General features: G+C 39.3%; 2 protein-coding genes across 3 annotated transcripts in view; one reads left to right on the top strand and one right to left on the bottom strand.

Annotated features, from left to right (window-relative positions):
* itgav (integrin, alpha V) overlaps positions 1 to 5,487 on the top strand; it is a 22,674-nt gene extending 17,187 nt beyond the window's left edge. Inside the window, exons 25-30 of the mRNA XM_053680614.1 lie at positions 581 to 739; positions 893 to 1,018; positions 1,972 to 2,085; positions 2,181 to 2,288; positions 2,810 to 2,932; positions 3,495 to 5,487. Of these exons, the coding sequence (XP_053536589.1) occupies positions 581 to 739; positions 893 to 1,018; positions 1,972 to 2,085; positions 2,181 to 2,288; positions 2,810 to 2,932; positions 3,495 to 3,593 (729 nt within the window). The 3' untranslated portion in view covers positions 3,594 to 5,487. The remainder of the gene's footprint in view (positions 1 to 580; positions 740 to 892; positions 1,019 to 1,971; positions 2,086 to 2,180; positions 2,289 to 2,809; positions 2,933 to 3,494) is intronic.
* On the bottom strand, positions 3,907 to 10,910 carry si:dkey-69o16.5 (peptidase E). 2 transcript variants are annotated; one of them, XR_008396505.1, is made up of 10 exons: positions 10,828 to 10,910; positions 10,136 to 10,273; positions 9,143 to 9,231; positions 8,976 to 9,050; positions 8,778 to 8,857; positions 7,407 to 7,580; positions 6,887 to 6,946; positions 6,732 to 6,814; positions 5,980 to 6,119; positions 3,907 to 5,839 (listed from the first exon to the last, which is right to left on the bottom strand). XR_008396505.1 is itself a non-coding variant. In XM_053680616.1 (9 exons), the coding sequence occupies exons 2-9, from the start codon at positions 10,228 to 10,230 to the stop codon at positions 6,053 to 6,055; spliced, it is 723 nt and encodes a 240-aa protein (XP_053536591.1). In that variant the 5' UTR covers positions 10,231 to 10,273; positions 10,828 to 10,910; the 3' UTR covers positions 5,958 to 6,052. The 2 variants fall into 2 exon arrangements, 1 of the variants encoding a protein (XP_053536591.1); XM_053680616.1 differs by lacking the exon at positions 3,907 to 5,839 and having other exon boundaries at positions 5,958 to 6,119.
* Between the last annotated feature and the right edge of the window lie 66 nt (positions 10,911 to 10,976).

The raw sequence follows: 10,976 nt of genomic DNA, 5'->3' as shown, positions 1-10,976 counted from the left end.
TTCAGAAACTCATGGGTTTTTTTTCTTTTTTTTCAGGAACTATTTCAGAAAGTGTTTTCTGTAGCTGTGTAACTTTTGCTAAAAACCCAGCACATTTTTCGGGAACATTTACAGGGTTGGGATTCCTAGAACTTCGAAACTATTTCAGTAATATTTTCTTACTATGTATCTACTAAACCTTCTAACATTTCTTCATGAGCTCATGAAATTTTTTGGAACTCTTAACAGGAGCAGGTTAGGAACTATTCCAGGAACTCTTTCATGAATTTTCAGTTGTTTTTTTTTCGGAGAAACAAGTATTTTAGCAACACTTTCACAAATCTTTATAAGGGACTATTAAACATTTCAGAAACTCGGTTAGGTTTGGGACTATTGAAGATGGTGTCGGGAATCACTGATAAGAGTCCAAGAAACCTTTAGGGAAGCACAGGAACTTTTTACATCCTGAATATTTGTGATGGTCATTCTGTGAAACATGCATTTAACCCAAGTGTGGTTTTATTGTCAGTGGGGTGTAGCTATAAACTACACTGTCAGAGTAAACTCTGTGTGTGTGTGGTTCTCTGGTTCTGCGCTGCAGTTGAGGAATAAAGGTCCGAGTGCGTTCTCGAAGGCCATGCTGGACGTGGAGTGGCCGTATCGCTACAACAACGGCTCTCTGCTCTACATCACCAAGTACGAGGTGGATGGAGCCATGAACTGCAGCACCGACATCGAGATCAACCCCCTCAACGTCACGGTACATCTCACTGAACACACACGCATTACTGACCAGTTTGGAGTTGTAGCTAGCTGTGTCTATTAGTAATATTATTATATACGCAGAGCTAACGCACCAGGATGAGCTCCTGTAGGAATGTAATAATCAGTGGGCGTGGCCTGTCTATTTTAGAACCCCATGTACTGGAATAAGAACACGACCATTTCCGGGGGCGACCGGACCGAGGGGCGTGCACGGAGCCACGTTCACCGGCGAGACCTGCAGGACCAGAGGGCTGAGGAAGACATGCTTACGCTGGTACGGCCATCACCGAGCACATCACGGCTACTGATGATGTCATCAACCAACAGCCAGTCAGCTCAAATCATGCTGTTACTCAAATCGGGTTCAAGTCCGTAAACTGTTATCCAAATCCGTTCCAAGTTTCAAGTTCTAATAATATAATCTAAGCCAATGCTTAGAACTTCTATAGTGACTGTGTGTGTGCACTCTTTCAGTTCTGTTACCCAGTACATCATCAGAGTTATGTACTTTGACTTGATTTAAGAACAGTTTGCACTCCAATCTCCATGATTGAACAATTAGAACTTAGATTTACATTAATGTAATATAGTATAAAAACTCGAGTACTTGAGTGTAGCAGTAGGGTGGTGTGGGAGAACGTAGGAAAGTTGAAAACAAGTCGAGCAGCTGCACCGAAGAGGAACAGAAGAGGACCAAGTACTGAGCCTTGAGGGACACCAGTGGAGAGTCTGCATGCATCAGATGTGGATCCCCTCCATGTCGCCTGATATTACTTCAGTTTGATATGATCGGTTTAAAAAACTATAATGATTCTCATACTCAGGTTCCTGTTTACAAAATTAAAACTATTTGATCATGTAGTATTAGCACATTTATAGAAGGGGTGTATTTATTTATAATCGCACTATCCGGTGTCACCCAGATGAGGACGGGTTCCCTTTTGAGTCTGGTTCCTCTCAAGGTTTCTTCCTCCTGCTGCTCATTAGGGATAAAATTAGAAATGTACAATTTATATCTGGATTTCTGTGAAGCTGCTTCGTGACCGTGTTCATTGTTGAAAGCGCTATACAGATAAAACTGCGTTGAATTGAAGTAGCAGTTTAGGAACTTGAACCCAGTTTGAGGTGCAGCTCCTGGAATCTTCAGTATTGTTGATTTGTTCCGTAACAGTCTTCTTTTTGCTGGAATATGAGATGTATCTGAGTCTTTTTCTGGGGACTCTACAGGACTGTGAGAAGGCTCAGTGCTTGAAGATTAAGTGTCAGGTTGGCCGCTTGGAGCGAGGTCAGAGTGCAATCCTCTACATCTACTCCAGACTGGCGGTGTCCACCTTCCTGCAGGTCTCTTTACACCTTATTTATATGTATTTTTCTGGTAATTGTAAAAGCAGTGGCATGATAACGTAACGGAGTGTGTGCGGTGTGTTTGTTCCCAGGCCGATGTTCAGAACCACTCGTACGTGGTGAAGTCGTCAGCTGCCTTCAGCGTCATTGAGATGCCGTACAAAAACCTGGATTTTGAGCTGCCAGTTAACAGCACGTCTGTGAGTTTGGGATTTTCTGAAATAGGCCCCATGGCTGAACAATAATATGCTAATTATGCTAATAAACGCTCAGGGTCACCGTGATTTTCAGAAACGGTGGACCGGCCAATTTTCTTTTATAGCAGTGAGCTCTGAGTGGTTTATCAGCAAATAGGCCACGCCCACTCACAAACTTGAGACTACAGTAGTTTTTATGTAGAGCAAGACTTTTACATACCATATATGGTTAATCGTGGGCGTGTCTGTATTTACATGAACAGTGAACACACACAACAGCTATGAACAAGTGCTAATTATAGCTCTTCATTAATTAATTACTAGCTCAAACTAGTATGAACGGATGGTGGGTGTCATGGTAACATCAGAGTCCACAGCAGTTAGGTGACTAAGTTAGCATACCAGCTAACTAAATGCTAACATCTTCTACAATAAAGTGTAGATGTTCAGTAGTAGCAAACCATTAGTAATCAACGCTGTAGTGAATGTTACCAAAGTTTGTCTTTTGGTGCGTGCGTGTGTAGGCGAGCCTCAGCGTGGTGTGGGTGAACTCTGAGCTGACCCAGCCTGCCCCCATCTGGGTGGTGGTGGTAGCTGTATTAGCCGGTCTGCTGCTGCTAGCACTGCTAATCTTCATCATGTACAAGGTGAGCAACTCACTACACTAACTAGTGTCTTCAGGGGCGGGGGCTGTGTGCTGATTGGTTAGTGTCTTTAGGGGCGGGGGCTGTGTGCTGATTGGTTACAGTGTCTTTAGGGGCGGGGGCTGTGTGCTGATTGGTTAGAGTGTATTTAGGGGCGGGGACTGTGTGCTGATTGGTTAGAGTGTATTTAGGGGCCGGGGCTGTGTGCTGATTGGTTAGAGTGTCTTTAGGAGCGGGGACTGTGTGCTGATTGGTTAGAGTGTCTTTAGGGGCGGGGACTGTGTGCTGATTGGTTAGAGTGTCTTTAGGGGCGGGGACTGTGTGCTGATTGGTTAGAGTGTCTTTAGGGGCGGGGACTGTGTGCTGATGGGTTAGAGTGTCTTTAGGGCCGGGGGCTGTGTGCTGATTGGTTAGAGTGTCTTTAGGGCCGGGGGCTGTGTGCTGATTGGTTAGTGTCTTTAGGGGCGGGGGCTGTGTGCTGATTGGTTACAGTGTCTTTAGGGGCAGGGACTGTGACTGCAATGTTAAATTTAGTTTAGCTGATGGTGTGTGTGGTGTGTTACAGCTGGGCTTCTTTAAGCGAGTACGCCCCCCACAGGAGGACGGAACAGAGAAGGAGCAGCTCCAGCCTCAGGAGAATGGAGACAAGAGCACTGAGACCTGATATAGACACACACTAAACTCTGTGTGTGTGAGAGTGAGTGTGAGTGTGTATGTGTATGTGAGAGTGTGTGAGTGTGTATGTGTGAGTTACTGGCTCTTTCCTTCCTCTACTGCACTGACATGTTGAACATTAACACATGCTGATTGAGATTTCTGACAGAGCGACAGAGTTCACGCGTCACATAAATAATGAGAATTAAAATGGATAGAGAATTAAAGATAAATACAGAATATTCAGTTGTAAAGGAAAGCTAACCTTCTGATGATGATGTAATGATTTGTGTTTCTTTTCTGTGTTTTTTAATGCACCGATACCGGTAATTTTGCTTTATGTTCTTTCTGTCCTTTGATATTTCCGATCATCACTAGCATTAGCGGAGTACTGTATTAAATCACGCGCAGGGTGGAAGTGTTTTTGGGGCAGGATGTAGCCTGGGATTAAGGGGATTAAACTCGCTAGGCACTAAAGCTAGTTAGCGTGTCGTGATGGCAAGTGAACAAAAGTTCCTGAACCGATTCCGTGTATGACGAGGCTGTCTACGGAAGCGATTATTATCGTGAACGTTTTATCTAGTAGCCGTGTCCACCATGTTAGTTTGAAAATGTCACATGGAGTCACTGACTGTTACCATAGCAACGAAGCCCTTCTTTCTGAAACGTTTGCACAGCTTATAAAAAAAAAAGTCTGCCAGTTGTAACTGTTGCACAAAGCGATGAAAACCATTCAGCAGTAGCACAGATATCCACTGTTTCTCAAACGGTTGTCACGGTAACGCTCGCTAATAACGTAAACAAACTGGTTAGCAGCTAATAATCAGCATCGTTTGTTAGAGTTTTGCAAAGCTCAGAATTCCAACAAGTTGAGCAGAACATTAAAATGTCAGAGGAAGGACGTGAGATGAAAAGTCAAAATGGCCGACGTACAAATAAAATGATGCTAAAGTGTGACGTGAATAACGGGGTTGCCTTTTCTGACACGAACCCTCAATCTTCTGCACTAAACATGCTGTCTACGTAGGCACCCTACTCCAGAATGGGGTTTGAACGGTGAATATTATATTATTGTGTATTTTTTAAACTGTTATGGAACATTATTTCCTTTTCTTTCTTTTTTTTTGCACCATTTTCTACAAAACAAACAGATTTGTACGTCTTTCCATGACGCATATTAGTCATACAAAATTAATGAATTATTAAAAAACACTTTGTTTCAAAATAAATGAAGACTTAAACACTCACTATTCCCCACAGAAGTATAGTCGCAGTGCATTGTGGGTATCCTGTACCCTAACGTGTTTATCGTTTTCTGTTTACGACCTCTACATAGCTAACACAAATCTTCTTTAAGTAAAAAATACATCACAGAATTAAATATATTTTACTACAGAAAACAGATCTTCCTTATTGTAATGAATTCTAACGTCGTTAAAATAACAAACTGTGCATCTCTTGCGAGAACGCTGACTAGCGAATGATTCTCTGAGGAAAGACTCGCGCTCACGTCGGCTATTCGAGCTCCTACAGTGCAGGTTTATGTTCATTTTGTTAACGAGTGCTTACACTGTAATTATTTTACACTCCATGCAAGACAGTGTCCTGTTCTACATCGTATCCATGGTTACTGTTGTTTGATCACTCGGCCGGATGAATTTACCCATATTGGGTCACATTTACACTCGAAACAACTGAATCGTCTAAACTTGTCAGGATTTGCGTCAGGTTTTTGTCTGTGCATAAAAAGTCATGTCAGTAATTAAAACTCGACTCCTTAACGTTTTTCACCGAGTATTTCATCTTTCCCTTTTTTATTTTATTTCAGAGTGAGGTTTAGGTGATTTCTGTAACGCTTCCATGACTAAAATTAATTAAATAAATAAATAATGGATTAAACTTCAGCTGTGTTTTCTCATCAGTCTGAATCTCTCAGGTGGTTTAAACGGACAATAAAGAGGTTTTAATTCATCAGTTTATTAACATGTTAGATTAAAGGGGTCCCAAAACTCTCCTCCAAAGGGATTTATTCTCTCTAACAGACCACGCCTCGATCCTGAAGACAGAAGGCGTGGCTTCAGTGACCTCAGGTGCCGTGTTGCAGAGATGCTGCGTGTCTCAGTACGAAAGCGAAACCCCTTTGTTTAGCCTTCTGAAAACGGGTGGAGTATGACGCAGGCTACACACGAAGGCTACTCCTGAAAAATGGAGCGGTTCCCACACTGCTCAGACAATCCTTTACTTCTGAATCAGAACCTGTACATGTGAAAGCCACAATACAGACGAGGAAATCCTCATATCAAATGTTTCATCAAATCTTTTAAGTTTTAAATCAATTTTCAGTTCTAATTTGTATTTAGACTCACACAGTAGCTTTATAGAACAAAGTTTATTACATATGTGGGCAGCATTTCTCATAAATCTGTGCCATGGTGTTCTTTGTCCTGTCCTGATTTGCTCATTAATCCATTACTGTGCATCGGTCAGTAAAAAGCTCAAATCACTTCCAGGTACGTGTTCACTCGGCTCCTTCCCCCTGTGAGAAAAAAATTCAATCTAAATAAAAAAAAAAGTTATTAAAGCCGTTTTTCTAAAAACTGATTAAAATTTGACACTGACTAGTGTTTTCCACCGAAACGTCTAATAAATTCTAGTGTTTATAGAGGTTTTTCATGTTTATATAGATGTTGGTGTTAGAATAAATAAATGTACGTGTTTATACAGAGTTTAGGTGTTAAATTGACTTGTTTTCTTGATATTTTTATTTAACAAAGAAAAACCCTGCAGCTGCATCGACCTCCGTTTAGTGACAGTTTATATAGAATTACGGTGTTAAAATAACTAAATTGAAGTGTTTCTACAGATCTATAGAATGAAAATGACTACATTAAAGTATAGATTTGGGTTAAAATACCAAATTCCAGTGTATTTACAACAGGCAGATGACAAAATGTATGTTTCTATAGATCTATGGTGTAACTAGTGTTCAATCCTTTTATTACAAACCCTTAACACAAGTTTCACTGTTTTTAATGTAAAAAAGGAGTAAAAGGAATAAATAAAGAGATTTGGATTAAAATGACTAAATCTGTGTATTTATAGAGATGTTAGTGTTTAAATGTCTAAATGTACTAATGTTAAGTGTTACCTCTGGAAGAGTCTAGCGTTGGTGGTGCCAAGTAACGTGACTGTGTTTCCTTCCACCAGCAGCATGGATCCTTCTCTCAGACCCTGAATACAAGTGTCATGGTATTACTGTGTGTGAGTGTGTGCGAGTGTGTGCGTGAGTGTGAGAACACTTACCAGCACACATGGTGTGTTCAGCTCCTCATGATACTGAGTAATTCTCTGCTCACGTGTTTCCTACACCACACACACAGTACATGTGTTATACATTCCATAAACACACACACACACACACACACACATATATATATATATATTCAGTGTATATACATGTATACTGCATATACAGTATTCCGTGAGCAGCCGTGTATATATAAAATATGCATATGCAGCGTTCCCTTACCTGGAGTGGTCGTATTTATTTATATATATATATAATGTATGTATGTGGTTTTACCGGAGCGGGCGTGGCCATATATATATATATATATATATATATATATATATATATATATATATATATATGCGGCGTTCCCTTAGCGGCTGTGGCAGTATATGCTGTGTTCCCGGAGCGGGCGTGGCCGTATATATATGCAGCGTTCCCGGAGCGGGCGTGGCTGTGTATATATATGCGGCGTTCCCTTAGTGGGTGTGGCCATATATGTTGTGTTCCCGGAGTGGCCGTGGCCAAACTGACCCCCATGTGCCTGCTGTTAGGATCGGTGTCCAGGTAGTGTGGGTTGATGTTGAATGGGACGAGGCCGATGGCGGAGAAGCTGGGGGGGTAAACGATGGGCATGTCGTTAGTTGTGTTAATGCTCACTGTGGCCACGTTCGTGCCGGCGCTCGAACCCATGTACGGAACTCCATCCTGTCATAAACACACACATGTAGACCATATGTATATGTGTATATATATATATATATGTGTATATGTGTATATATGTATATGTATGTATATATATATGTATATGTATGTATATATGTATGTGTGTGTATATGTATATATATATATATATATATATATATATATATATATATATATATATATATACACACACACACACACACACGACACCAAAACACACTGAAAGACATGCACACAACTAAGGCTGCACAATAATATCCCGCGTGTCATTATCACGATATTTATGGTTTTCATAAATCAGATGTCTAATGAATCAGATTCATCTCAAATGATTCAGGTACCAGATGAGTCAAATGCAGTGTATCATCAAATTTGAATCAGATAAACTGTATAGCAGATCAATTACATTGATACACAGATACAATTCATTGATTTGGATGAATCACATGAGTAAAATAAATTCCATCTCTGATAAATCTGATGAATTATGAATCAAACAAGTCAAATGAAACACATTCTGAATAAGTCAGATGAATCACGTGACTCATGAGTCAGATAAATCAGCATTAAACATATTTGGATTAAATTTTACGAGTCAAATGAATTTCGTCTCGTACGAATCAGGTGATTTTGTGTATCGAATGAAACTCATATCAAATCTAATTGTATGAATCTAATGAATATTATATCAGATGAATGATGAGTTAAACACGACAAATTAATTGCATTGTACACGTGTTACCTTAATTCGCATTTTATATAACTCAGATGAAGTGCGTATAAGAAAAATGTAAACGATTTATGTGAACTGCATGAACCAATGTATCTAATGTCATATGAATTGCATGAATCGTCAGGCAAAAAAGATTAATCAAATTTTACATTTGCTGAATCGGATAAATTAATTGAATCGCATTAATCAAACAAACAGTGTCTTTATTTGAATGAAGCCCTGAATGAATCAAATGAATTGTGACTCAGACTCAACTCACATAATTCAGTAAACTATTTTGAATCAATTTAATTAGAAAAAAAATGGGACAAACTTGCAATCATGATAATGGTTGTATATTTTAGTCCGTGTTGCGCAGCCTGATATACAACAACAACATATATATATATACACACACACACACACACACACACACACACACACACACACACACACACACACACTAATTTACAGTTTACAGTGTTTACCTGAAGCACTCTTTTTTTAATTTCAGTCACCAGGTTGTCATCGTAGAGGGCTTTGAGCAGACGGAACGTGTTTCCTCCACCTCACACACACACACACACACACACACACACACACACACACACACACACATACACACATTAAGTGTGCTTTATCAGGGGAAATGGGATTGAATGTTGAATGCGTATCATGTGACTCACCGATGAATATGGCCTCGGCTTTACGCACGGCCTCGACGGGGTCTGCAGCCTCGTGAACACTGTCCACTTCATAACCTGCACGCACACACACACACGTCATATATGGAAGAGAATCAGACTGATAAATGATTAAACAGTGATGTAAAAGCACAAGAGAGGATTCGAACCCAGACTCTTCAGCTTGTCCCTGGCCGTCTTGGTGTACGCATCTTGGTCGTGTAAAGCGTACGGGACGAACAGGACTCTCTTCACCTGTCTGAGACACACAGCACTGTCAGGACACAACATTTATGCAACCTTCAGACTATAATTAACACACACACACACACACACACACACACACACACACACACACACACACACACCCTGTTAACAACAATCCAATTAGCAACACGTCTGTCTAATTGATAGCTCACTCGTCTGTTTTTATTCAGAATTATGTCTGTAATTATTTTTATTAATACTAAAATACAAAACGTCACAATGTACAGTTTTTACAGCTGGTTTAGCTTTCTTTCCCCTGAGGTTTAATTCCATTTCTACGTCACACCAACTCTCACAACTGAACTGAAATGGGATTATTTTACTCTATAATTCGAATCACAGTAATGTTGTTAAATTTAATAACTACGCTGATTTACCACACCTCGTGATTAACAGTTTTTTTCCCATAATACAAATAATTGTAATAATTAATAATATTAATTATAATACAAAAACTCAGTATAAAAAATATAATATCTGCAAGTATTAGTCATGAATATATGTGAGAGATATGTATAATGGATAACATACACTGTATATATATATATATATATATATATATATATATATATATATATATATATATATATATATATATGTATATAGGTTTCTGCATGGGAGATAAATGTAGACTTTTATTTCCTGTAAGAACTTTTTCACTGTGAAACAGCTGTATAGTCTTATCACAGTGCCACAGACAGTCTGGAATAACTTCTTGATCAGATATATACAGTATATTTGTCCTCTGAGCAGTAAACAGTATAAATATTCAGAGCTCTGAGGATCTCCCCACACTGAGGAGTGTTTCTCAAGTGAAATGCAGCGTTATATTCAGAAAGTTTAATCATGTATTAATGTTTTAACTCTCACTGAGGGATCCGAGTCAAACCACTTACTTTCCGAAGAATTGAGAGATGTTGTTTTGACAGTGCTGGAGATATCCTCCTCCATACAGAGTGGAGTTGGACACCAGCAGCAGACGTCTGTTCATGATCACAGCTCCGAGCCTGCAGGAGGACAGTCAGGACCACGACCTGAGAAAAGGGAAATAATCTCTGCTTTGTGCTGACGCTCAACTTCAGCTGATCTTTAACCTGACTGTGTTATTCTCAGATTGGAGGAGGGAGTGCAGATAAGATTACAGTGTGTACAGCAGTGTTTATCACACACATTAACAACCAGAGAGTCAAAGGTGAAAGGTTAGACAGCTAAAACATCAAATCAGGTCATTACAAATTATTATTATTATTATATATCCTTATTAGTGTGAACAGGCTTTAAAAGTGATATAGAGAAACAGAAGACAGAATGCAGAACAATTATTAATACATGAAATATAAGAGTAATAAAGTTAAACAGAAGTTAAAATCTAAATAAAATAAATGTATGACCATTTCAGAGTGGGATATAAGAGGTGTGTGTGTGTGGTTAATAAATATTTCCAAATTAAAGGTGGCGGACATATTAAAGTTTGTAATAAATATTTTCTAATAATAAAACCATTACATTACAAAGTTTATTACTGAGTCGTAAACTAAATTAAAACTAAACTGAATTAGAGTTTCAAAGTCAAGTTTATTTTATTTACAATTTAACCCAGAAACACAGCCCTACTTCCGCATTGTCGTGTTCTGCACCCAGGGACCCTGCTTTGGTGACCATAATATCCGCCTGATTTGAAATTATTTCGATTTGCTAGTTATCTTTTATTAAGCTACGCTAATTTAGAGTATGCTA

This window comes from Ictalurus punctatus, chromosome 6 (assembly GCF_001660625.3).
Source record: "Ictalurus punctatus breed USDA103 chromosome 6, Coco_2.0, whole genome shotgun sequence".
Taxonomy (NCBI): domain Eukaryota; kingdom Metazoa; phylum Chordata; class Actinopteri; order Siluriformes; family Ictaluridae; genus Ictalurus; species Ictalurus punctatus.
The sequence above is the reverse complement of the archived record's forward strand: the minus strand, read 5'-3'. Positions and strand labels throughout refer to the sequence as shown.

Bases quoted from the DNA above. Each gene is read 5' to 3' on its own strand.
- si:dkey-69o16.5 (XM_053680616.1), bottom strand. From the start codon at position 10,230: ATGAACAGACGTCTGCTGCTGGTGTCCAACTCCACTCTGTATGGAGGA. The intron at 8,858-8,975 runs GTGAGTCACATG...TGTGTGTGTGAG, and splicing joins AGCCGAGGCCATATTCATCG to GTGGAGGAAACACGTTCCGT. The intron at 6,120-6,731 runs GTAACACTTAAC...TTTTTCTCACAG, and splicing joins AACGCTAGACTCTTCCAGAG to GGGGAAGGAGCCGAGTGAAC.